General features: G+C 38.8%; 1 protein-coding gene across 2 annotated transcripts; it reads left to right on the forward strand.

The window, feature by feature from the left end:
* The first annotated feature begins 916 nt into the window (after nt 1–916).
* LOC114310179 (disease resistance protein RPM1) lies at nt 917–26,016 on the forward strand. Of its 2 annotated transcripts, XR_014333236.1 has the most exons (4): nt 1,055–1,347; nt 2,234–5,144; nt 8,532–8,634; nt 25,784–26,016. XR_014333236.1 is itself a non-coding variant. In XM_082874998.1 (2 exons), the coding sequence occupies exon 2, from the start codon at nt 2,842–2,844 to the stop codon at nt 5,119–5,121; it is 2,280 nt and encodes a 759-aa protein (XP_082731124.1). In that variant the 5' UTR covers nt 917–1,347; nt 2,234–2,841; the 3' UTR covers nt 5,122–5,313. The 2 variants fall into 2 exon arrangements, 1 of the variants encoding a protein (XP_082731124.1); XM_082874998.1 differs by lacking the exons at nt 8,532–8,634; nt 25,784–26,016 and having other exon boundaries at nt 917–1,347; nt 2,234–5,313.
* The last annotated feature ends 1,134 nt before the right edge of the window (nt 26,017–27,150 follow it).

The following is a 27,150-nucleotide window of genomic DNA, read 5'->3' on the forward strand; positions in this document are numbered from 1 at the left end:
ACAGTGACAGTGACAGAAATAGCAGACATTGTTTGTCTATGTTTTGAGAATACCAATTTTACCCTTATTAAATGAGTTAACGAGTAAATAATTTTATAAAATAAAAAATACTTATACAATGAAACAACCCAACCCACAACAAAACACACACTCAACTCTGTGAACAAGTTCTGCACAGCATAAAGAATAAAAGGAAAAAGAAACTAAGTTTAGTTTTATGTGTGCATCAAAATGTTATCAAACAAACCCACAGTAATTACGCGTGTAATTCAAAGAGATTGGTTTATGAAACAAATGACCCAAAGCAGTCCAAGAACAATTGTTTGATTTTGTTTTTCAAATTTTGTTTTGTGAACATTAAAAAAAATGAAAACTAATTTTGTGAAAAAACATAAGATATTCATCATTTTCCATAGGATTTTCCCCTGCAACTCAATTGCCCACAACATAATCTGTTACAAAATTAATAAATGAGTAAAATTGAATGCTGAACAAAATGCACCCAATCACTCAGTCCTCACTACCTTCCCTTCTGATGCAGGGAAGCATATCGGGAATAAGAACAAATAACAAGATCGAACCACAAATAAATCTGAACTAGAGATACTCTCTCTAAGAACGAATAATTTTAAGAAAACTATCAATTTCATTAATCAAATATCAACTTCAACTCCTCTAAGCCTTATTTATACTAAAATAAATCTTGCTAGTCAAGAAAATTTAAAAAGGAAAATATATATTCTTGCAAGTTAAGAATATTTAAAAAAATATATATAAATTCTTGTCAAACAAGGAAATAAACTAAATAGGCAACCCAAATAAATATAAAATTAAATATTTTAACGTTAAATAATAATTATAACTAAACACTAAAATATCAAAATAAATAAATAATTTATAAATTCTTATCTGCATCACTTTTCATGAACCAACCATCTTACAGGAGAGATCAAAGGAAAGAGAGATCAAAGAGCCACAAAACTTCCTCGAGTAAACCACCTTGTATTATATTATATTATATATATATATATATATAAGTTGTGAAAAAGAGACTTATACAGCTGGAATTAAATAGTGATTGAGGGAGATATATATACATACCACAAGGATAAGTCCGCAAGTCATCTATTCAGGTACAGCTGGTGGAGGTTGTATTCTGATGAATCATAGAGCTAAAAATGGTATATGCTTCGGATATGATTCAAATCTCAGGGGCTAAAGTCTGTAAGTCAAAGAGTCTTTCCCCACAGTGAATTTTTTGCTGAAATCTGACAAACCATCAAAGCAGCCGGTGCCAGGAATTTGGAACTTTGATATCATTTTTTGGAGTTGCATATCAATCTGCAGGTATGTTCTACAAACACATATCTATATATTTTTCTCATCATTTTTAGCTCTATAATATTAATATATTTGAGAATTCTAGCTATGACAACAATAATATTTCCTTGATCAGAGTCTCACATCTTGAATTTTAGCCTTTTCTATATCCACAAAGACAAAAATCACTCACAAACATGAAGATTCTACTTAAATCAAGCAATATATATAACAAATGAATTACAAAAGCACTACTATGATACAAAACAGGAAGAGGAGAAAGAGAATCTGAAATCTTCACTTTGGTATTATTGCCTAAAATCAATTGCATACTTTTTCCTCTATCAATTGTTATTCAAATCCATGAAATTCTTATTCAAAGTGATGATTTCAGGGTCTCTTTCCTTTCTTTCATAGATTCCTACTCATATTCATGATTCAAGCACGATCTAAGGATGAAAAATGATGTTGTATCTCTTTTACACTCAAATATATGTGTTACCATCAATCATTGTTGCGTTCACTTAATTTTTTAAAAAATAAAAAATAAAACCTAGAGGGGATAGTCACTTATTTTTTAAACAAAGAAAAATCTGTAGAGGCCAGTCTATAATTTGAAAATAATTAAAAACTAAAAATACTATTATAATAAAAGGCCTTTTTGTTATTTATTTCAAGACCTAAAATGTGAATCAAATCTATTCTTTTATCTAACCTATTGAAGGAAAATGTGGCCAAAATAATTAATTTCTCCATGATTGAAGTTTACCACCTCTCTCATAAACTGATAAACAAAGCTATGCACTGAATTGAAACTTCACCATCATCATCATCTAACTAACTTCCTTTCTACATGGACACAATCCCACCTGAAGCATAATCAGAACTAATAGTTATGATGTGTTCAATGCAGGGAGAACTAATGGCAGAAAGAGCAGTGATCTCTGTTATTCAATATTTGGGACCATTGTTAGCCAGTGAAGTAGAGTTGTTGAGGGGTGTTCACAAGGAAATGGTCAATATCAAAGCTGAATTGGAGCGCATACACTCTTTCTTAAAAGACGCAGAATTAAGAGCAGAAATTGGAGATGAAGGTGTGAAAATATGGGTGAAACAAGTAAGGCAAGTTGCTTATCGGATACAAGATGTTATCGATGAACACATTCTCTTGGTCTCGCCAAAACAACCTGGACTATTTGGTTCCTTGCATAAAGTCGTTCGGACGGTCACTAAGCTAAAGCCACGACATGAGATAGCTTCTCAGATCCAAGACATCAAGACTACAATTCGTGAAATCAAGGAAGGAGCTGATCGATATGGATTCAGCACTAGTACTTCCTCAGAACATAGCAGCACCAGCACTAGCAGCATCACCAAGGACAACATGTGGCGTGTCCTCGACTGGCTTCCCTTTTCATAGGGGATGACGAAGTCATTGGCATTGAATCTCCCAAATATGAACTGATAAGCAGATTGGTTGACCAAAATCAATCACAACGAGCAGTGATCTCGGTGGTTGGCATGGGTGGAATTGGCAAGACCACTCTTGCCAAGAAAGTTTATGACAGCCAAGAAGTGGTTGCACACTTCAATTGCAAAGCGTGGATCACTGTCTCTCAATCATACAAGCCAGAGGAGCTCCTCAAGACAATGATAAAGGCACTATCAGGAAATGATGTTCTACCTGTACTTGATGAGGGAATTGATTCACTCATAGCCAAGCTAAGAGGATATTTATATGAAAAGAGGTACTTCATTGTGTTTGACGATGTATGGCAAAGTGACTTTTGGAGATCCATAAGACATGCTTTACCCAAAAATAGTGAAGGCAGTAGGGTAATTATCACCACACGCAAAGAACAGGTTGCTGCATTTTGCACAGAAACTTCAGTGGATCACGTCCACGAGCTTCAGGCCCTATCCCAAGAGAAGGCTTGGAAACTCTTTTGCACGAAAGCCTTCCAATTGGACTTTGGGGGTCATTGTCCACCTGAGTTGGAGGAAGTATCACAAGCAATTGTTAGTAAGTGTCAAGGTTTGCCTCTTGCAATTGCAACTATAGGCGGTCTCTTGTCCACCAAAAACAAGGGTATATCTGAATGGCAAAAATTCTATAGTGGCATGAACTCTGAGTTGGAAAGGAATCCTGAACTTAAAAGCATTAGCAAAATTTTGTTGTTAAGTTATAATGATCTGCCTCATCACCTAAAATCTTGTTTCTTGTACTTTGGCATAATGCCAGAAGACTACTCTATCAAAGCTGCGAGACTAATTCGGCTATGGATAGCCGAGGGTTTTGTTGAAGAACAGAACGGAAAAACATTAGAAGAAGTTGCAGAGGAATACTTGACTGAGCTGATCCATAGACGCTTAGTTCTAGTGTCAACAACAAAATTTGATGGAAGAGTTAAACAGTGTCAGGTACATGATGTAGTGCGTGAGATTATTCTTTCAATGTCCAAGGAGTTTAGTTTGTGTCAAATTTTGGAAGAAGAGAATTCAAGTTTCAATGCCACAACTCGCCGGCTATCTATGCATATACGTTACTGCAACATGGATAAGGTTATGAAAAGTATTAGTAAATCCCCAGTTCGTTCTGTTTTTCTTTTTCAAGAGGGAGAGCTGCCCAAGAAGCCCTTATTGGGTACACTAGCTGCAAATTTCAAGCTTTTGAAATTGCTGGATCTTCAGAATGCTCATTTGGATCAACTTCATGAAGAAGTGGGAAATCTATTTCTTTTGAGATACCTAAGCATAAGGAGCACACAAGTGAAGATAATTCCAAAGTCCATAGGTAAGCTGCAAAACCTACAGACTTTGGATCTGAAAAATTCCCCCGTGAGAGAGCTCCCATTTGATATCAGTAGGCTCCATAAGTTGCGACATCTTATTGCCTATTATTTTAGCTTTGAATGTGAATACTTGGTGGATGGGTTAGTAGGAGTGAAGATACAGGGAGGGATTGGGGGTTTAGAGGAGCTGCGAAATTTGCAGCTCGTGGAGACAAATCATGATGATGGGCTCAGCCTAATTAAAGAGCTTGAGAAATTGAGGCAGCTAAGGAAGTTGGGAATTACGAAATTGGAAAGAGAACATGGGAGGGGTCTATGTGCAGCCATTGAGAAGATGAAATACCTTCAACGTTTGAGTGTACGTGCCCTAAGTGATGATGAGATTCTGGATTTACAATATATATCATCTCCACCTCAATATCTTCAACGTCTCACCGTGGTTGGACGTTTAGAGAAGTTGCCCAAGTGGATCCCGAAACTTCAAAATCTAGACACATTAATTCTATGGGGTTCAGGTTTGACCAAGAATGATCCACTAAAAGCCCTTCAAGTCTTGCCTAGTTTAGTACATCTTCAGCTTCGGCATGCATATGATGTGGAGCAGTTGTATTTTGAGGTCGGACGGTTCCAAAAACTCAAGGAACTAATCCTGAGAGGGTGCAAGGGATTGAATTCGGTGATAATAGAGGAAGGAGCATTGCCTCTTCTTGAAGAGCTAACAATTGGGCCTAGCCCACAACTAAAAGAGATACCATCTGGCATCCACCACCTCCAAAAACTCAAAACTCTTGCGTTTGTTGATATGCCGGAAGAATTCATAGATAGAATGGAACCCAAACCCAACCAAGGAAAAGACTACTGGACCGTCGAGCATATCCCTCTTGTCGAGCTCTGTTCTGAATTCGGAAAACCAAAATTTATCACTGTAATCGGCAGTCTTGAAGAATATTTCAATCGGAAGGTGGAAACCGCAAGGGTTAGGGAAGATAAAAATGAATCTCAAAGTTGAATGTCAGTTCAATTAACTTTCAGGTTTGCCCCCAACTGAATAGCTGTGTTTGTGTATTTCAGAGTTGAAAAGAATAGATATAGGACAGGAGAGTTTTTGGTAATTTTTTATGTTGTATCATTTTACTTCTTACATTGACAATTTTAATAATTAAAATGATAAAATTAAAATTTAAGAAATTAAAATAATAAATTTACTTAACGAAAATAGCCTTATGATTTAACAAGTTTAGGGTTTAAATTGATAAAATTAAAAATAAAAAATTTACTTTTTATAATGATTAAATTTTGAAATTATTTTTTTTTTGTAATTTTCCTTTTAATTTAATGTCATAGATATATTTGATTTAGAGCCCATTGGGAAATTTTATTTTTTTGACTATTTTATTAGTCAAAACATCAATAAAATGTTAAAAAAATTATTTGAAAAGTTAAAATTTTAATAAATTGCTAAAAAAAACAATAATTCACAACTTTCGATATAACTAAAAAAAAAAAAAAGTCATTCTCATTAACTTTTTTTTTTTCCCATCTCATAAAAAACCAAAAAAAAATACTAAAAAAACCATTAAAAATGATTTTTGCGTTCAAAATTTAGACCATTTAAAAAAAATAAAAAGATATACTCCTTAAAGCGAACCTATGGAATAATTATTTCTTTTCATCGCATCTCATTCTAGGGAATCAAATACAATAAGTTTTAGGGTAGTGCTATGGTAACACACTCCTCACAAGGTATGCACCACAAGCACCTTTGTTATATATTATTGTAGCAAATGTTACTTATTTTTCTGATAGAGTTACGATAATACATTATTATAAAATGCGTAATTTCATTTTTGAACCAAAAATTATTGTAACACTATCAAAACAATATATAATATTTATCACAAAAATACGTAACAAACAATATACACTACAAGAAAAGTGGGCTTAAAAGACGGAAGCATTTGTGACAGCACACTTACCGTCTCAAAAAGTGATTTTTTGCGACGGCACAACTTGCTGTCGGGAAAAATGTGAATTTTTGCGACGACACAATTTACTGTCGCAGAAAAATAGAGTATTTGCGACGGCAGAAAATGCTGTCGCGAAAAATGAGAGTATTTGCGACGACAGAAATTGTTGTCGTAAAAAAAAGAGAGTATTTGCGACGGCAGAGATTGTTGTTGCGAAAAAATAGGAGTTTTTGCGACGGCACTAGCTACAGTCGCAAAAAAAAAAGTGAGTTTTTTGCGACTGTAATAGGTACCGTTGCAAAAAAAAAAAATTATGGCTTTGAGACGGCTTCATATGTATATAGTCACAAAATGGTTTGAATAAATGCAACGGTATTTCACAAAAAAAATTAAAAAAAACGTCATCTTACTCTTTTGATATAACATTTCTCTTTTCACCTATTTTTTCATCTTCCTGTCTCTCTGTCTCTGTCTCTTTGTCTCTTCTCTTTCTCTCTCTCTCACTCATCACTCTTCTCTGTTTGTCTGTCTGTCTCTTCTCTCTATCTCTCACATCTCTCATCTCTCTCTGTCTGTCTTGCTCATCTCTCTTCTCTCTATCTCTCTTATCTCTTTTCGCTGTCTGTCTGTCTCACTCATTTCTTTTCTCTCTATCTCTCTCTCTGTCTCTCTCTTTTTCTATGTCTCGTTCTTGTTCATCTCTTTTCGCTCTCTTTCTCTCTTTCTTTGTCTATCTCTCGCTCATTTTTTGTCTCTCTCTTTTCTTTTTGTCTCTGTCTCTCTCTCACTCATCACTTTTCTCTCTCTCGTTCTTTCTCTGTCTGTGTGTGTGTGTGTGTGTGTCTCTCTCTCTCTCTCTCTCTCCCTCCCACTGTGTTCGCCTTACTCACTTTCTCTCTCCTCTCTTCTCTATTTACCAAGCTCCTTCTCGATTTATTAATCCACTACAAGAAAATGCACTTTTAGCGACCACTTTATCTTTCTCTCGCTCATCACTCTGTCTCTGTCTCTCTATATCTCTCTCTCTTTATCTCTCTTCTCTCTCTATCTCTCACTCATCTCTCTCTCTCACCATCCATATCCTCTACCACCTTCATCACTACTGCAAATGTCATTCCACTACCACCACTACTACCACTGTTGCCACTTCACCTCTATGACTACCATTACTACCACCATCGCCACCACTCCGCCACCACCACCACCACCACCACTATTGCCACTACTACTACCATTATCTCTCTTCAACCACTGCCACTCCATCTCCTTTACCACTATGATAACTTCACCACTAATCTCCTTCACTATCACCACCACCACCACCATCACCTCTTATCCCCCACCTGCACCACTAATGCATGCTTTGCTTTTGCATTTGCATTGTCCAATTACTGAGTTACAATGCTTTCATCTTATCGGATTTGAATTATATGTTACTGTCTCAATGTTTTAGGCATTGTATTATTCTTTCTTAGTTCATTAGAAAGATTTTTCATGGCAGATAGTGTGGGTGAGATTTGGACCATATCTTATTCAACTTCCGTTATGAACTTTTGATTGAGATTTTTGTTAGTTTTGTTCTTTTATACAACCAAAATGTTCCACTAATTTATCTATAGCTTTAAGCAATCACATATCAATTTTGTTTTTTATTACAATGTACAACTCTGTCATGGGAAGCCTATGATCCAATGTATGCTCTTTCTACTGATGTTGTTTGAAGCTTGGTTACTCTAAGAAGGGAAGATTCTGAAGACTCTCAGTGATGACATACAAGTTCAAAAGTGATTTCTTTGCCAATGCTAAACAAATACAGATAGAAAGATAGAGACAGAGTCCTTAATCTCCAGATTCTTATTTGGATATTAAATTTGAGAAAGGATTTGTGGGAGGGAAAGGAAAAAGGAGTGAATTTGTGTTGTAAAATTCACAAATCCATTCATTTTTCATTCATTTTTCGTTTCCCTACAAATCTCTCCAACTAGTAGACGTGGATTAGTCAGTCCTTTGGGCTGAATACTGAGTTATCAAAAAAATTATGCAACTTGTTCGTATGTTACCAGGAGATAGATCTTTGTGGCAGTTTGAGAGTTCAACTTGGGTTTTACTTTGTCTCACTACTATTGTAGAGCTGAAGTATTTGGTGTTTAAAAAGAGTTTCTATCCCCATCTCCAAGGTGCCACACCCCAATCATACATTTTAAATTTACTCATACATCATGAATATGATTGTTTTTGGTGATAGAGTTAAATAATTGATCATAAATTTGAGAAATTTAAAAAAATTTGCGGAGTTATCCAAAATAGTTTAATATAAAGGTTTTGTTGTGTTGTGTTGACTTGGCAGTTGAATTATATTTTACATTAAGTATGATGTTCTAATTCAGTGTTGAGTTTTATGTTAAGTCGTTATTTTGGACAATGGTTACTAAATTACTTTTGGAAACTGCAGTTACCATGATAATGCATTCGTATCTTCTCGTGTATTGCATATTATAAATAAGCTGAACACTTCTGCCACATATGACTTGTTGGAGTTGTTCTTTAAGCAGCAGGTAAGAACTCTTTAAATTATAAAGATACATCGATCTAAAGTTATAATAACCGTGAGATTGATATTCTTCTTGGATGCCTTGGCTGTGATATTATTTCAGATAAGAAGCTCTTTATGTTAAATAAGAAAATTAATTTTGGCAGAATGGTTCTTGAAATTAGTGTCAGCGGAGTTCGTAGCGTACAAAGGTTTTTACCATCAATACGAATCTTGCCCTTCAAAATGAAAGATTGTTGTCTAGCTCCCCACTATATCTGTTGTCTGCTTCATCTTATATTGGAGAATAGAATACTATGACATAATAGCATGATGATATCACAATCATCTACATAAATTGGCCATCTAGCAGCATTAATATCCATCATTTTCTACAAATTCAAATTAAATGAGTGGGTGTTTGGCAAGGACTATTAGATTAAAGTTTAGTAAGCATCTAAACACAATATTTTAAAATGATTAATCACCTGGGAATGGTCTTTACAGTAACATAGTATCACTTGACTTGTATGTAGGGAAAAAGATTTACGATAAACTAGTTCCTTAAGAAACTTAAAATTTGAGATGTTGACATCCCAAAATCACCAAACAGCATCAGATTAGCACGAAACTTGGCACACACGACCGCCTAGGCACGAGAGACTTGTGGGAGAAGACGGGACTCAAATCGGGTTTCCGGTTTGGAAGTTAGAGTCGAATTTCACTCTAGACAAACTAGTTTCTTAAGAAACTTAGAATTCGAGTTGTTAACGCCCCAAAATCACCAAACGACGTTGGAGTAGCATGAAACTTGGCACACATGACCGCCTAGGCACGGTAGACTTGTGATGGGACTCAAATTGGGTTCCTGATTTGGGAGTTAAAGCCGGATTTCAGGGGTGGTTTGGGATGATCTAAATAAGTGCACTTTTTGACTTTTTATGAAACATGGGTTGGGTATGGATTGGGTTTGAAGTGATGTGATAAAGAGGTGATGTGACCTTAATAAGATGATGTGACTTAAATAGGATAATAACTTTTTGACTTTCTGACTTTTTTAGGTTATGACAAACAAGCACAATAGACAAACTAGTTTCTTAAGAAACTTAGAATTCGAGGTGTTGATGCCCCAAAATCACCAAACAGCATCGGATTAGCACAAAACTTGGCACACATGACCACCTTGGAACGAGAGACTTGTGGGAGAAGAAGGGACTCGAATCGGGTTCCCGGGTTGGGAGTTAGAGCCGGATTTCACTCTGTTGGCTACACATTTTGTGCTAGCCAATGACAATTCGACGCGTGGCAAAGTAAGGGTAATATGGGGAGACCAGGTAGGTCTTTGATCCTGATCATACACGTGGCAGTCACTATTGGTTGTTATAAGATCTAAGTAGTAGCGGATCAATAAAGAGACACACGGTGACGTGGCTTCAACGGTTGCTCATATTCAAATTCGAATATAAGGGGAAAACCTAACTGCAAGTGAAGGCGTAGTGGGGCTACTTATAAGGTCGCATGATCAGCGATTATGGAGGAGCAGTTCGACGATTTGAAATGCAATTCGACGGTTAACTTCGGAAAGTATAAATAGCAGGAAGGACTTCAGAGAAAGGAAAAAAAAAGAAAAAAGATCTGAAGAATTACTTTACATATTCCAGTTTTATTTCCTGTTCTTTATATTTCTGTACTTTAAGTTCCCGCGCTGCACTTCATTTGTAGGAGTAGTTTTCGAGTATATTGCTGCTGTAATTCTCTTCGGAACTAAGATCATTGTAAGTTTCTCATACTAATGAAATACTTCAGTTTATTTAATTGTTCTTACGCTCAAGTTCTCTGAAGTCAACTTACCAGTAAGCCACCAGTAAAAGTCCTCTTTATTGAGGCTGAAAGAACCATAACACAATCGTTTGAATAATTGGTTGGCAATTATAATTCTGTAAGGACTGATTGATCCTTACTGGCACGCTCATAATTACAAAAGTAACCTTCGAAAGCCAAAAAGCCAACATATATTTTTGGCACGCCCAGTGGGACCCTTTAAAAATGGCTAAACGTAGGAGACAAGGAGAAAATGAACGTTTGGAAGAAGGCGTGGAAGGAGAAGTGGAAACATCTAATCTAGAGGATAATGTGATAACACACCCTGTGGAGACTCCTATCCTATCAGAACCCATGGTCGAACAGACCAATACTTCAGAGCAAATACCATTTGTTCGTAATAATGGACGAGACCAAGGAATTGGACCATCCGGTGTCCCATCTACTCAGCCAGTCAATCCGTGGGGCGGCTTGGTAGATGCCATGGGACAGCAATTGATAAACACAATGGAAAGGTGGGCAGTATCCTTTTTGGATCGAATGAATAGTCACCAACCAACGAATGTAAGACACATAGAGGAGGTGAATGTCCCTCAGCAACGATTGGCTAGAGACAAACAGCCTATGCACGCCAATGGACATTCTAATGGTCAAACCAGTAATCAGATTCATGAGAGATTACCACCTCAGTCTTGGTACGAACCCATTTCGAGGCCTGTAGCAGGCCAGAATGCCTCAGTGTTCAACAGTGAAGCCATGCAAATTGGTGGATCTGGCCCGGTACAAGAAAATGGCATAAGAATGATTCCAAATCCCACATTCGAAGCCATACCTGGCACCAGGGGGTACAATAATCCCTTATTCGAATTTATACTCGGGGGGTTGGAAGCTTTTCTTACAAGTGGAAGGGATACAATACCTGTTCCAACACCTTTCGTGGGTCCTTTCGCAGGACAGGCTCAAAGAGGTTATCTACCCCCCCAGCAGCAGCCTGTACCACAGGGACAGCCAGTCCCGAATATACCACCTTATGGACCAAGGGGACCACAAGCACAAGTTTGTCCGCCAAATCCTGTGTTTGTTCCCCCAGCAGTGGTTCAGCAGGCACAAAATATGGTCCCTAGAGACCAAATTACTGAGATAGTTAGGGAGTTGTGTGGGCCAATGGCTCGGGGGATCCAAACTCCTGTGTATAAAAAACCATACCCAGAATGGGTCGATAGGGTACATGAATATCCAAGAGGTTTCAGGGTACCAGATTTTATCCTCTTTCATGGGAACGGAAACCAATCAACAGTAGAGCATATTGCTAGGTTTGCCGCTCAATGTGGTGAATTCACCAATCATGACTATATGAAATTGAGACTATTCCCGAATTCTTTAACTGGGGGGGCGTTTGTGTGGTACGTTAATCTTCCACCTGGTTCCATCCAGACTTGGCAGCAAATGGAAGAGGCATTTCATGCCCAATTCTTCCAATCTGAGCCAGAAGTTTCCATGGCAGATTTGGCAAGATTGAGTCAAAGGCCTTAAGAGAAGGCTACTCAATTTATTTCTAGATTTAAGAGGGCTCGAAATAAATGTAGAGTAATCTTGCCAGAAACGGAATTCGTAAGATTGGCTCAAAATGGCCTAGAGTTCAGGCTTCGAAAGAAGTTTGATTCAACAGAATTTAGAGATTTAGTAGAACTGACTTATAAAGTATCAAGATATGAAGCATTACTAGAAGAGGAACAGGATCGAAATAATGCATCATATAGGACATACTACAAAGATCCTAATTATGAGATTGATGCAGCAGAGATTGTGGGAAAAGAGCCTATGATCTGTGAAGCATTAGTTCATAAAGATACGACAATTGACCAACAGTTTAAAAAGAAAGATCTCCACAGGAAATATTCTTTCGATTTAACTAAGGCAGATGACATTTTTGATCATTTGCTTGCTGCCAACTTCCTTAAGTTACCAAAAGGTGTTAAAATCCCATCTCTTGATGAACTTAAAGGAAAAATATATTGTAAATGGCATAATTCTTGGTCTTACTCGACTAAAAACTGTGTTGTTTTTCGAGACAGGATCCAGGAACAAATTCGGAAAGGGAGTTTGAAGTTCCCAGCCAAAGCTGAAAAAGCCATGGGGATTGATAGCAATCCATTTCCAGAAATTGGAGAGGTGGCAGCCAATGTCATCATGTCAGACTTTCAAAACCTGTCTTTGAAAGAATTGGAGGAAGTCAATGTACAAATGCATGTGGCCAACCAGACAGCAACCAAAAAAGACCTTAGAGGTCCACCAGCTATGGGACGAGATTTCTCACATCAGAGGGAAGACTCTGATGAAGAAGCACTGGATGATGATTCCCTAGAGGCAGCCGTAATGCAACGAATGTGTCCCAGGTGCAGACTGAGTTATAAGTGGTTGAAAGGCCTTCCTATCGATGGGAAGCAGTACTACAGGGATGTGCAGAGGCGTCCCAAACCAACCAATGCTTATAATAAAAGGCCGTATCCGGCTAATGTTAGGCGGCAGCCACTAGTGGTTGAGCCTGCAGGTGAGAGAATGCATGCTAAAGGCAAGAGGCCCTTATATGAGTCCAGATCACCTAACTATTACAGGTTGGAGAGTAGTCATTCTGAAAGAAGGTTGGAGAAGAGTTCAGGTTTTGGGATCAAAACCAGGAATTGGCCCCTTGGGCCAGCTTCACGAAGGACAGAAAATGATCACCATCATCGAGAACCTGAATCAGGCTCAAAGCTTGGAGACAGGGCCAAACAATTGTCTTCACAGCCAGCCTCGAAGGTGTCGTCGAAGGAAGAAAGAGGCAGTTCAACGTCTAGGTCAGTAAGTTCGTGGGTGCCTGGAGTCCCAGATTGGTTTGTGATGCAAAACAAACCTAGGGAAATGCCTACCTAAAGGAATTTTGGAAATCAAAGTAGGATGGTTAAGCCTCCTTTGGTGGCCCCCAACAACTGGGTATTGCTGAAACACCCAAGAACGAAGAAACCAGATATGATCCCCGTTATTTCCAGATCACAAAGGAGGAAAATTCAACGTAGGTATACCCAATACCAGAGAGACCAGAAGGAAAGTGGAGAAAGTTCTTCGATGATCCAAACTAGAGAAAAGAAGAATCGAAAGCCAGACCATAATTCAGAGCCAGTTTCACAACATGAGGTGGACCGCAGCAGAGAACAGTTGACCAAGGTTCATTCTGAACTGAAGGTCAGAGAGAAGGAAAGTCTAGCAGGGTTGGAGAAAGCTCTGATGGAAAGTGGTAGCGAAACGGAAGAAGATATTGGCATAAGCCAGAAGAAAGAAATGGTGGAAGAAGAAATGTTCGAAGCTTTCATGGCTGAGCAAACATTTCTGGTTGGAAAAACAGCTGAGGAAAATCATTCGAAGGGACCCGTTACCAATGAAATACCAGAATGCATCATGCAGGATGTTTCTGAGGTAATCGACCAAGTTGACCAAGAAGGGAAATAGGTACAGCCAGCCATCCAGTTTGGTTCGTTTCCCCCAGTCTCAGTGAACATGGTACACATACTACCACAGGAATTCCAAGCTGGAGATGAGAATCAAGAGGGGCAGGAAACTGATCCAATTCCGATCTCTAGTGAAGATTCACAAGCAAGCATGGTACAAGATAATTTCGAAATGGTCACCCCAATGGAAGCTGAATATGAGAGCGAGGAAGTGGTAAGCATTAACCTCTCCTATCCATTCGAGTATCCCTCGAATTCCATGACGCAGCATGTTAAGCCTTTGTACATTAAGGCCTTCTTCGATGGGATTCAGTTAAACCGAGTCTTGGTGGATAATGGAGCGGCGGTGAACTTATTACCGAAATCTTCCTTGAAGAAATTAGGGAAGAGGAATCCCAGGTTGATCCCAACCAGTACAACCATCGCTGGCTTTGCTGGAGACAAGCAGATGGCCCAAGGAATTCTACCCATCAACCTGAGTGTGGGAACCAAGGATTGCATGACGGCGTTTTTCGTCATCGATAGCAATGCGAAGTACAATGCTTTACATGGTAGAGATTGGATCTACACTAATAAATGTGTGCCTTCCTCTTTGCATCAGAAGATGATAATGGCTCTAGGCAACGGGAAGACGGAGGAAATTAATGCAGATCCTCAACCTTTCATAGCCTGTGCAGATTTCGCAGAAGCCAAGTTGTATATTGATGGCGTGGCACCACTCAGTATTCTGATGGAATTCGATGGCTCGGCCGAAGTAACGGCTGATAAAGAAGTAGCACACCTGAAGCAGTTAGTCCAGGAGAGTGCTGGTGAAGAGCTAGTGGTTAAAAACGACAATGATGCCTGGTTATAGGCAGCAAGATGAAGCACCAGAAGCCAGGTCTTTGGCTTTAATCAAGTTTTCAATATTGGATATAAAGTCAATAGTCTAGAAAGTTCGAGAGCAAGAGAAAGAAGTCATGATGATTGGCTACCAGTGGGAGCAGCAGCAAGCCAGAGTTTTGACCCTTGATAAATACTGTGCATTGGACATAGAAACAAAAGTCCAAGAAATACAGGAAGAAGAAACCTTGTGGACAGATTTTGTCTGTGAGGGGGGGAATAAAGAGGAGGAATCAAAGAGCCTGGAAGTAGAACACAGTAAAGAGATTTCTGCGAAGACAGAAATGATTAAAGAAGGAGTTCCAGTAAGTACTCAGATGCAAGATCTCTTAGAAGAAATAAATTTAGGGGAAGATTCTATACAACAACCCATTTATATAAGTGCTTGGTTGAGTTCTCTTGATAGGGACCAGTTATTGGTTATTCTGAGAAGATATAAAGATTGTTTTGCATGGTCATACAATGAACTACCAGGATTGGATAGGTCATTAGTGGAGCATAGGCTTCCCATGAAGCCTAATTTCAAGCCATACAAACAAAAACCAAGAAGAATGGGTTCAGAAGTGATCCAGAAAGTTAAGGAAGAAATTCTCAGACTACTCAAGGCAGGCTTTATCAGAACAGCCAGGTATGTTGAGTGGCTATCTAATATTGTACCTGTAGTCAAGAAAAATGGCAAAATGAGAGTATGCATTGATTTTAGAAACTTAAATCTAGCAACTCCAAAAGATGAATATCCTATGCCTATAGTAGATTTGTTGGTGGATAGCTCAGCAGGGCATCACATTTTGTCAATGATGGATGGACACTCAGGCTATAATCAAATCTGCATTGCGGAGGAAGATGTTCACAAGACAGCATTTAGATGCCCTGAGAATATAGGAACCTTCGAATGGGTTAAAATGCCGTTTGGCCTGAAGAATGCTGGGGCCACATATCAGAGGGCTATGAACACTATCTTTCATGACCTTATTGGTGGGTATTTAGAATGTTATATTGACGACATTGTGGTTAAATCCCAATCCATGGAGGAACACTTGTTTCACCTAGAGGCAGCCTTTGAAAAAATGAGAAGGTTCAAATTGAAGCTTAATCCTCTTAAGTGTGTTTTTGGCGTATCGTCTGGAAACTTCTTGGGCTATGTAGTACACAAGAAAGGAATACAGATCGACCAAAATAAAGCCAAAGCCATCATTGAAGCCAGACCTCCATCAAGTAAGAAAGAATTACAAAAGTTCCTTGGTCAGGTTAATTTTCTTCGAAGATTCATTTCGAATACTGCAGGGAAAACTAAAATTTTTTCTCCTTTACTAAGGCTGAAAGATGAAGAGGAATTTGTGTGGACAACGGAGCATCAAAGTGCTTTCGATGGAATCAAAGCCTATTTGGCCAATCCTCCAGTACTGATGCCACCTAATGGCGTTAAGCCTTTGAAGTTGTACATAGCTGCAGCAGAAGATTCATTGGGAGCTTTCTTGGCCCAAGACAATGAGGAAGGCAAGGAGCAAGCTGTTTATTACCTTAATAGGTTTTTAAATTCTTGTGAATGTAAATATTCAGCTGTAGAGAAGCTTTGCCTTGCATTGTATTTTGCTGTAATGAAATTAAGATATTACCTTTTGCCTACAACTGTCTTGGTAATTGCAACCACAGATTTGGTTAAATACATGTTATCTAGACCTATGTTGAGGGGAAGAATTGGCAAATGGGTATTAGCCCTGTCAGAATTTCACTTAGAATATGTGCCCCAAAGGGCAGTGAAAGGACAAGTTTTAGCCAATTTTTTGGCAGACCATCCATCTCAAACAGAGAGTCAAGAAATAATGGAACTCAGTATAGCTAGTGTCGAACCATGGCAAATGTGGTTCGATGGATCGAAAGCCAATGGCCTAATTGGAATTGGTATAGTAATCAAGTCACCACAAGGAATTGAAACCACACATGGTTTCAGAATAGATGAAACTGCTTGTTTTAATAATCAAGCTGAGTATGAAGCTTTGATAGTAGGATTGGAAATTCTTAGTGGATTACAAGTACATGCAGTTGACATATTTGGAGATTCCCAATTGGTCGTTAACCAAGTGAAAGGGATTTTCAAGTGTCAAAGTATAAGTATGCTGCATATTATGTCGTCGCATTACATTTGCTTTCTCAATTTGAAATAGTAAATGTAACTTATGTCCCGAGATTCTTGAATAATAGAGTTAACGATGTGGCGCAGAAAGCTTCGAATTTCAAGAGTAAAGATGGTACCTATTGAGATGTAAGCCAAATGACATACCAAAAACCTATACCTCCTTTAAGTAAAAGGAACATGGTCCTGGAAATCAATCTTAATGATCTGCAGGAACAGGATTGGAGACATCCAATAATACAATACTTGACTGGCCCATCTTCGAAAGCCAGCAGAAGAGTTAAATTGCAATCTGTGCAATATATCATATACAACAATGATCTCTACAAAAGAGGGGGAGATGGTCTATTGTTAGAATGTTTAGGGCCAAAAGAAGCATTAATAGCTATGGCTGAAGTTCACGAAGGTATCTGTGGTGCACATCAGCCTGGCGTAAAAATGAGATGGCTGCTTCGAAGACATTCCTATTATTGGCCGACTATCCTTAAAGATTGCATAGAATATGCAAAGGGCTGCCAGGCATGTCAGAAGCATGGTACAATAAGGCATGTGCCCATAACTGATCTACATGCAGTAGTAAAGCCTTGGCCATTTAGAGGATGGGCGATGGATATGATGGGGAAAATACACCCTCCATCTTCGAAGCATCACTGTTTTATTTTGGTGGCTACTGATTATTTCACCAAATGGGTCGAAGCCAAACCATATAAAGCTGTAGATCAGACGGAGGTTATTGGGTTCATTAAAGATTTGATCCATAGATTTGGCATCCCACAAACGATCACGGTCGATAATGGGACTATTTTTGATGGGAAAATGGTAAAGTCTTTTGTGGCTGAGTTCGGGATTAGCCTTGTGAACTCCACTCCATATTACGCACAAGCCAATGGTCAAGCTGAGTCATCTAACAAGTCCTTAAAAAAGGGAATACAAAAGGTTGTGGAAGATAATCCGAGAGATTGGCACAACTTATTGTTAGATGTATTGTGGGCTTATAGAACTTCCCCAAGGTCAAGCACATGAGTCACTCCTTATGCCTTAGTTTATGGGCATGATGCAGTGTTACCAGTGGAGATCAATGTTAAATCCTTAAGGGTAAGATGCCAAAACCAGTTGGATCCTGAGCAGTACTATCAAAGTATGTGCTTAGAATTAGAAGACATAGATGAAGCTAGAATCTTGGCATTAAACAGCATTCTCTTTCAGAAGAAGAAAGCAGCCAAAAATTATAACAAGAAAGTCAAACACATTAGCTTCGATGAAGGTGATTTGGTGTGGAAGACAATACTCCCAATAGGGACTAGAAGCCATAGATTTGGCAAATGGTCATCTAACTGGGAAGGGCCATATCAAATTCATAGAGTTTTGCCTTTTGGGGCATACCATTTGAAAGATTTAAGTGGTTATGTACATCCCAAAAAGATTAATGGCAGATATTTAAAACCTTATTTTCCAACTATTTGGGAAACACAGGGAATAAAATAAACACCGAGTACAAAAACATAAAATAGTAAACAAAGGAAGTATTTTATAAAGAATCAAGTACATTGTGCCACAAGTTGGCCCAAAAATCATTACAATGTTTTAGCTGTTTTTGTACAACGGATCTCCTATTGGTAAACGACGAAAACAGTTGAATAGCTGCAGCCATATCTTTCTTTTGATCAGCCAATCCTTGATTGGTGATTTGCAGTTTGAGGTCAGTTCGGAGTAAGGCTTGATTCACTGCAAAAAGCTCCTCTTCGAGTTGAGCTTTCCTCTCCAACAGTTGAGTTCGGAAATGAGAGGCGGAGGAGTGTTGTTCCTTAAGCGTCGATACTTCAGTATGCACTTGAGAAACAAAACTTTGATCTCTGACCAATTTCTCATCTGCGGCCTTGGCAGCATAACAGATGCTGATGTAAAAATCGATGGTAGCTGCTGCCTGAGATAGGTGGTTAGAGACATCCATACCAGACTGCTCAGCAAGTTTGCAGCATTGAAGAAACCCGTTTTTAATTATAGGCCTTTGTAGAGCCTCGAAGGGAATCCTCGAAAAAGAAATTAGCAGGTCTAGACAGGTGTCCAAGTCTATGGAAGGCACAGAAGGTTGGCTGCTGGAGGAAGGAGAACTCTCGAAGATTTCCAGCAAAGAATCAGCTAATACTAATGGCTCAGCCTCTTCATCAAATGTTGGGAAAGTAGGAGTGATGTCAAAAAGACTAGCTAATCTTGCTTCAAAAATATCAATCTCATCAGTAGACATGAGGGGGGCAGAGAGAGTTGCCATGGGAGACACCGAAGATCGCATAGCAGTAGGAGAAATTGATGGAACATCTTTGATGGTCTCTATGGTCTGAGTCACCAATGAATCAAGAAAAGGAGGGCTGGAGCTAGGTAAAGGTAGTAAGTCACGAATTGGAGAGCTGTCAGCACCCATCAAGGACAAGGTAGCACTTGGAGTCTCCTTGGAAGGGGAGAGAGGGGCAAGACTCGGTAAAGAGGTAAATTGAGGAAAGTCAAGAGTCAAATAAGAAAAATAGGGAGCCAAACCAAGAGGAAAAGGTGTAGGGATGCTTGGTCTCAGGAAAAGTGTAGAAAGTGTAGACCCTAGAAATGAAAGTATGGTCTGAGTAGTCCCTGCATCCTGCATCTGATCTACCTCGAATGAAACCGAGAGAGGCCTCATCGGAAAGATGAACTCAGAAGTGGCCGCTGCAAGAGGAAGAAATGTAAGGCAATGTTAAACCTCGATACCAAAGGTTAACAGAGGGAAAATCGCAAAAGCATAAAAAAATTACCTGCTCCAGAAGTATCGGCGATGGTAGGGGAACTGCGAAGGGTGTAATCTATGGCAGTCTGTTACCTTCTTACAGTTTCCCTTTGAAGTATGTCAGCAGCAGCAGGTTCATCTCTCAGAAACTGTTGCTGCCGTTTCTTCTCAGCTCTCTCAAAGACAATTATGGCTTTAGGATGTTCTTGCTCTGTTGTCTTGACAGCTGTCTTATATATGGTATCTTCAACTGAGATAGGAGCGGAAGCAGATATCTTTTTTCTCCTCTCTATGGCTTCGGCAATCGTCTCAGAATCAGAATCTTTGATCATATCGGAAGGAGAGACAGTTACCTTTCTTTTCCTTTTCCTCTGTATTGGCAGGGTTTGCTCTTTCTCAATTTCTTTCTCAACTTTGCCCTCAAGTTCTTCAGGCTGCGATCTAGATTCCAGAGAGATGAGTTCATCTTCTGACTCTCTGGCAGTTGCTAAGTCAGATGAAAAAACGATCGCCCTCTTCTTTCTTTTCAAAAATAACTCTTCCTCTTCATCTGATTCTTCCTTTTCTTTTCCTTGAATATTGGATGTTCCCTTCTCGAGTTCAAAGAGGCTCCTTTTCTTTTGTGATTGACCACCTCCACAAAAGAAGAATGGAAGATAAGGCAAGATGCATTGTGAAAGACAAAAGGAGAAGAGACAAGGGTATACCTTTCTTTGAGGCAGCCCGAGTGACCCTGGGAGGAATTGAAGCAGCAGGAGCAGCATGTGCTAATTCTGAAACAGCGGAAGAAATGACCTCCCCAGTTTTTTTAGGCTTGGTCACATCCAACACTGTTAGTAGGATTGAAGGTGGAATGGCCAAATAAATCTCCATGTTAGTCACCCACCAGTTTTGGTACCTCTTCAACACGGTACCTTGAGGAATGAAAGGGGTGTATTCAAAGGTGGCTAAGTCATCTACAAATTTCAAAGTTGCCTCTTCTAGCCTGGATTTCCTAACTTTCAAATCCCTTCTGGTAAGGCTGAGATTTGTATTGCTGCAAAGAGGTATTGGGACTCCTTGAGTGAGGCCAAATTGTCTAGCAAACTGAGCTGGACAGTAAGGTTCGGCAATGCATTTGTAGGCCTTCGGGTTCAAAGTCCCAATAAATAATTCTCTGGGGATCAGAATGGAAGCCCATATATCCTTATGAATAAGTAAAGTACAGGACTGATCACTTAAAAAATTCCTCAACCAAGATGGACCAATGGAAGGTTCGAAGGGACAAAAGCGGTAAGTAGGCAGGGAGGCTGGAAGCTGATGAAAGAAAGAGAAATAAAAAGCAAAGGTAGAAGGGTAAAGTGAAGCATTGGCTATCCTTATGCCATGAGTAAGAGGGTTTGGCTCGGAAAATTTAAGGCATTTGGATTGTAATTCAGTAAAATAAGCGAAAAGCCAAAACTGAAGAATCCAGAATGGCCCCCCTTGATTAGCATCTAAGGGTTTCTCACAAAAAAGGGAGCAAACTCTATATACATGTCCGAGAACATGTGGGGCTAAGGCCACCTTCTTCTGTAAAACAAAGGCTTTGGCAAGAGGGGCAAATTCAGGCATAATTCTCTGAGAGGAAGTGCAAAAAAGGAATTTACAAAGCCAATACAATAAGAAAGAAAAAAAATTCTCTATCAGTCACAGGGCCTTGTCTTTTATTCTCAGCCCTAGCGAAATCACTATAAGATGAGTTAAGGGAGGGGAGAGAGAAAGGGACTGCCAAGTCAGGATAGTCTGGCCCAAAAGGGGTGCCAATGGGAGATAGTCCCAGTAAATGGCAAATATCAAGAACAGTAGGGGCCATCATCCCACATCTAAATTGGAAAAAGTTAAAAACATGATTCCAAAAACATAGGGCAGCAGGAACAAGGAAAGGGTCCTCTGAAATAGTTACCCTAGACAGTCTGAGAGCATCGAGAAGGCAGAGTTCTTGAAGGTCTAGGGTCCTAGCAGGAACAACCCGATCATACCATTCTTGCCACTCTGGTCTCACCGTGGGCCAGCATCGGTGGGGGCGATTTATCCTCCAGTTCCTCCAGTCAAGACCACCTTCATAGAGAAGACATTGGTCTTCTAGTCGGGGATACAAGGCTGGGAGTTCAGTGAGGACCTCTTTGAATATGGGCCCAAGCACATAGTCCGATTGCACATGGCGCCGAGGAACAAAGATGCGTCCATCGATAGCACTCTTCTCCCCAGCTTTGTACTTTTCGCATTCTGCATCAATAATCCTCTTCAGGGCCACAGATGGGCTCATACGCTCTACGACTGATACTGAAGGAGAAGCCATTGACGGTATGCTTTTCTTCGGGAAAGAAGTAGAGAGAAGCCGACGATCGGTAATAAGAGGGGTTTGTGCGATTAGAAGAGCAAGTGATTTCAGAACGCGAAACAAAAGGGTTTTAAAAGCTCTCGCATTTAAAAATACATTACATGAGCTGTTAAGTATTAAAAGTGCAAATACAAAAGCTTCCTTCAATATTGATGCTTTTGGAGGGAAAAACAAAGCCCAGTTGTTAAGGCTAGCTTCGAAATAAGAAATTTTGCTTCGAAGCCGGGTTAAACGGCTTCGAAACAGAGAAGCCGGCTTCGAAGTAAATTGCTATACCCAGAATGTAAAATACTCGAGTGTTTATTTCACTTAAATGAATTTAAAGACCTGTTTTTAGGTTTTTTTACAAAGGTAATGTCCTTCGAAGCAAAACTTGAGATTCTTTAAGGATGGGATTTGGTGTTTGAAACATCAAAAGCAATAATGACTATGACTGGATGTTGACTATGGTCAAAACAGGCTTTAAGCGTAAAATTGCTAGGTTCGAAGCACTGTTTTCAATTGAAAGTCAGCCAAAACTTTAATCCACAAATTGGAAAGGTTTATAATTGGTTCATTTAGTGTTTCATTTAAAAACGATTAAGTCCAGATTCAAGGGATGAAATTGTTCGAAATTTGAAGCTCTGAGTTGACTTTTAAACACAAATGAAAGCACAAGTGAAAACAAGGTCAAACAAAGTCAAATGAAAAGAATTTTTGTTTATATTAAGAGCAGAGCAAATACATCAGCCGATCCTATCTCGGTATGAACTCGAGCTCATAAAAATAAGGAATGGAATAAATAACAAGATCATGAAATTTAGTCCAACAATGATCAATGAACTGTTGTTCTTTCTTTATTCTATCTTCTAAATCCTCTAGCGTTGGCTGCATAAGTTGATGTGCTCTCACTTCATAGTAGAGTTCTTCAGCCTTTGTTTCGAAAGCCACCTCTCTTAATCTTTGTTCCAATTCATCAATATCTAAATCATCCCAATACGCAGAATCCTTATTCTTGAAATCATTGAATTCTTCAATAAAGTTTTCTGCTTCGTATTGAGATTGAATTCGAAGGGATGAAAGTTGGTCTAGAGATTGTGTAGTAGCCACAGAGTTTCGATGCCAATAAAGGAGTAATGGAAGTTGGTCTAAAAACATGTGAAGTTCTGCCTGAGCAAGGGGATTAAGGACATGACCCCTAGTCAGAATATCACAAGCCCATCGAAGGTTTGTGAGAGGGACTTCATCCTCGAGTACATTAAAAGGCAAATGAGAAAAGGCTGCAAGCAGAAGTTGAGCCTGTTTACGCTCAGCTGGGGTAGGAGGAGGTGGAGGTTTATAAGGGGGAAAGACTTTCTCCATGGATAGGGCAATCTTTAGTTTCTCTGTCCAGGAAAGAACTGGTGGGGGAGAAGGTATGCATACTTCGACTTCGGGAGACGAAGAAGGAGATGTGGTCGCTTCTATTTCCGAGGATGATACGGGAGCAGAAGGAACAAAGGCATTAATATAATCAAGCCAGTCAGAAGAACAGATCTTTGCCTTCTGAGCTAAGAATGATGGGTTATACCCTTGTACTTCTTCTGGGCGTGGGGCAGGACGCACTATCTTTGTAGGCATGGAAGATGTATACCATGCTACAAGGAGATTCTCCTCCAGACTACGCCGAAGGTCAATGGGCACATAAGGATAAACAACTGAACTTCGAGCATAGGAAGGGAACTCTAAAGGGTCAGTGAACTCAACAAAATGGTGGTTGATTCGCTCCTTCAAATCATAAGTCTCAGGTACTGACCAGTTTGTCCAGCCAGAACCCCCAGAGGAGGAAGAGGTTGCAGCCTTATCCCATACCGAAATTTGCGAAGAAGAGTTGCTCAAATCCATATTTGCAATTTTCCGAATCAAAGGTTTGAGAGCGGATTGTTCGAACGATAAAGAAGGGAGAATTCTTGTGTCTATAGCCTTCTGAATCGAAGGATTAACAGCAATATGTTCGTAATCCAAAGGTCGGTAATTTGCAAAAGCGTCCAGAACTTGGATATAGAAAGGTGGGTAAAGGTGGCTAATAAATGCATGCGTTCGATGAGAAGTAGCATCGACATATGACTCTTCGTATGTTTCATCACTGGAGGAAAGAATTAATTTGGCCATGAAATGTATCCGTCTGTTCGAATAATGAGACAGTCCTTAAAGGATCAAAACGAGAGTATTAATACAGATGGTGTGCGACAGTTGCATTTCTGGGAAGATGCAAAACCCATGCACGTTCTAAAACATGGGAAAAGAGACTCTGATCCACTAATATCACCAAGTCTTGGGTATATTAGTGCGGGGGGTAATGTTGGCTACACATTTTGTGCTAGCCAATGACAATTCGACGCGTGGCAAAGTAAGGGTAATATGGGGAGACCAGGTAGGTCTTTGATCCTGATCATACACGTGGCAGTCACTATTGGTTGTTATAAGATCTAAGTAGTAGCGGATCAATAAAGAGACACACGGTGACGTGGCTTCAACGGTTGCTCATATTCAAATTCGAATATAAGGGGGAAACCTAACTGCAAGTGAAGGCGTAGTGGAGCTACTTATAAGGTCGCATGATCAGCGATTATGGAGGAGCAGTTCGACGATTTGAAATGCAATTCGATGGTTAACTTCAGAAAGTATAAATAGCAGGAAGGACTTCAGAGAAAGGAAAAAAAAAGAAAAAAGATCTGAAGAATTACTTTACATATTCCAGTTTTATTTCCTGTTCTTTATATTTCTGTACTTTAAGTTCCCGCGCTGCACTTCATTTGTAGGAGTAGTTTTCGAGTATATTGCTGCTGTAATTCTCTTCGGAACTAAGATCATTGTAAGTTTCTCATACTAATGAAATACTTCAGTTTATTTAATTGTTCTTACGCTCAAGTTCTTTGAAGTCAACTTACCAGTAAGCCACCAGTAAAAGTCCTCTTTATTGAGGCTGAAAGAACCATAACACAATCGTTTGAATAATTGGTTGGCAATTATAATTCTGTAAGGACTGATTGATCCTTACTGGCACGCTCATAATTACAAAAGTAACCTTCGAAAGCCAAAAAGCCAACACACTCTAAACGAACTAGTTTCTGAAGAAACTTAGAATTCGAGGTGTTAACATCCCAAAATCACCAAACGGCGTTGGAGTAGCACGAAACTTGGCACACACGGCCACCTAGGCACGAGAGACTTGTGGGAGAAGACGGGACTCGAATCGGGTTCCCAATTTGAGAGTTAGAGCCAGATTTCACTCTAGGCAAACTAGTTTTTTAAGAAACTTAGAATTCAATGTGTTGACTCCCCAAAATTATCAAACGACATCGAATTAGCATGAAACTTGGCATACACGACCGCGTAGGCATGAGAGACTTGTGGGAGAAGACGGGACTCGAATCGGGTTCCTGGTTTGGGAGTTAGAGCCGAATTTCATTTTAGACAAAACTAATTTCTTAAGAAACTTAGAATTCGAGGTGTTAACGGCCCAAAATCATCAAACGGCGTCGGAATAACACAAACTTTGGCACACACAACCGCCTAGACATGAGAGACTTATGGGAGAAGACAAGACTCGAATTGGGTTCTCGATTTTGGAGTTAGTGTCAAATTTCGGTCTTGGCAAAATTATTTACTTAATTATCTTTGTAATTATATAGTAGTTAAATTTTTATGTTTTTTTTGTAATTAATATATTAACACATAATTATATTATCATTAATTATTTTTATTTTTTGTTTTCAGATATTTCTCGAGTAAGAGTTTGCTTCTTGTGAAATGCATGCTTGTGAATAATGCGACTAACTTTTGTTTTTGTTACCTACGGAGAATGATGAGGAAAACTTTTAATTTTGGTTTATGTTATTTTGAATTATGAACAACATTATGTATTTAAACATTATACATGTATTATGGAACATTTTGTAGTGGGGTAATTTTGTTGATGTGTAGTTATAAATGCAAGAATATTTTTATTATAGAGAAATTGTTATTTTTATACATGAATTTTTATATTATTATGCAATTATTGGTTTCTTTTTCAATTGTTTTTCATTTAACACAAGTAATTTTAATATTTTTATTTTTATTATTATTATTTTTGCGACAGCACCACACCATCACAAAAAACAGGTAATTTTAATATTTTTAATAATTTTATTACAGTTTTTTTTTTTTTTTTTTTTTTTTTTTTTTTTTGCCGACACCACACCGTCGCAAAAAACATTAGAGCCATTGGCGACAGTGGTCATGCCGTTGCAACAAAAAACAATTCGCGACAACATTTTTTGTTGTCTCAAATAAGACTTTTAGCGACAGTGAAACAGTGCCGTTGCAAAATCTCTCAATTTTTTTCATATTATAGGCGATAGTAAAATGCCGTCGCAAAAGGCAACATCTGCCGTCGCAAAAAAAAGATGACGGCATGATGCCGTCGCTAAAACTTTTTTGCAACGTCCTCTATTGTGACCCCCTCTTTGCCGTCGCTAAAAGTCATTTGTTGTCGCTAAAAGTTTTTTGAGACGGCATTAGGAGTATGCCGTCGCAAAAACCTAAAATTTTTGTAGTGATAAAAATACATGACATGGTGCATATGATATACATCTTTTGAGAGATGTGTACATATAATTTTCCAAAGTTTTAACACTCTTTATTTAAAATCTAAAAAGTTATACTCCTCTTTTAAATGTCAAAATAAATAAATACTCCTCCTTATCTTTGATATCAGAGAAGAAAAAAAAAAAATCATTGTTAAAAATCTTCGATCATAGGTACTAAAAACATACTTCTTATCAAAGGCTTGTAATAAAACGTTTGGACTTAGAACCCATAAAAAAAAAAAAAAACTCTCTTGATTACACAAAATTTAATTAGTATTATTAAAATATAAAAAGGTCTTTATAGATTTTACTTTACAAAGTTTGACCGGCCTTATCACCACTTACAATCCACACTATCAATATCACTACTTCTGTCATCGTCACTGCCACCACTACATCTCCGCTCAATTACCCACCACCTACACCACTATCACAATCACTAGCATACCATCATTTTTAGGTTAGAATCCCAAAAAAAATTATTTTTTATCAAAACAAAACAAGGCTAGGCCT

Source organism: Camellia sinensis, chromosome 6 (assembly GCF_055761805.1).
Source record: "Camellia sinensis isolate YWXY chromosome 6, ASM5576180v1, whole genome shotgun sequence".
Lineage (NCBI taxonomy): Eukaryota > Viridiplantae > Streptophyta > Magnoliopsida > Ericales > Theaceae > Camellia > Camellia sinensis.

What these genes read in the sequence shown, in the direction of transcription:
- LOC114310179 (XM_082874998.1), top strand. Translation starts at nt 2,842, where the DNA reads ATGGGTGGAATTGGCAAGACCACTCTTGCCAAGAAAGTTTATGACAGC.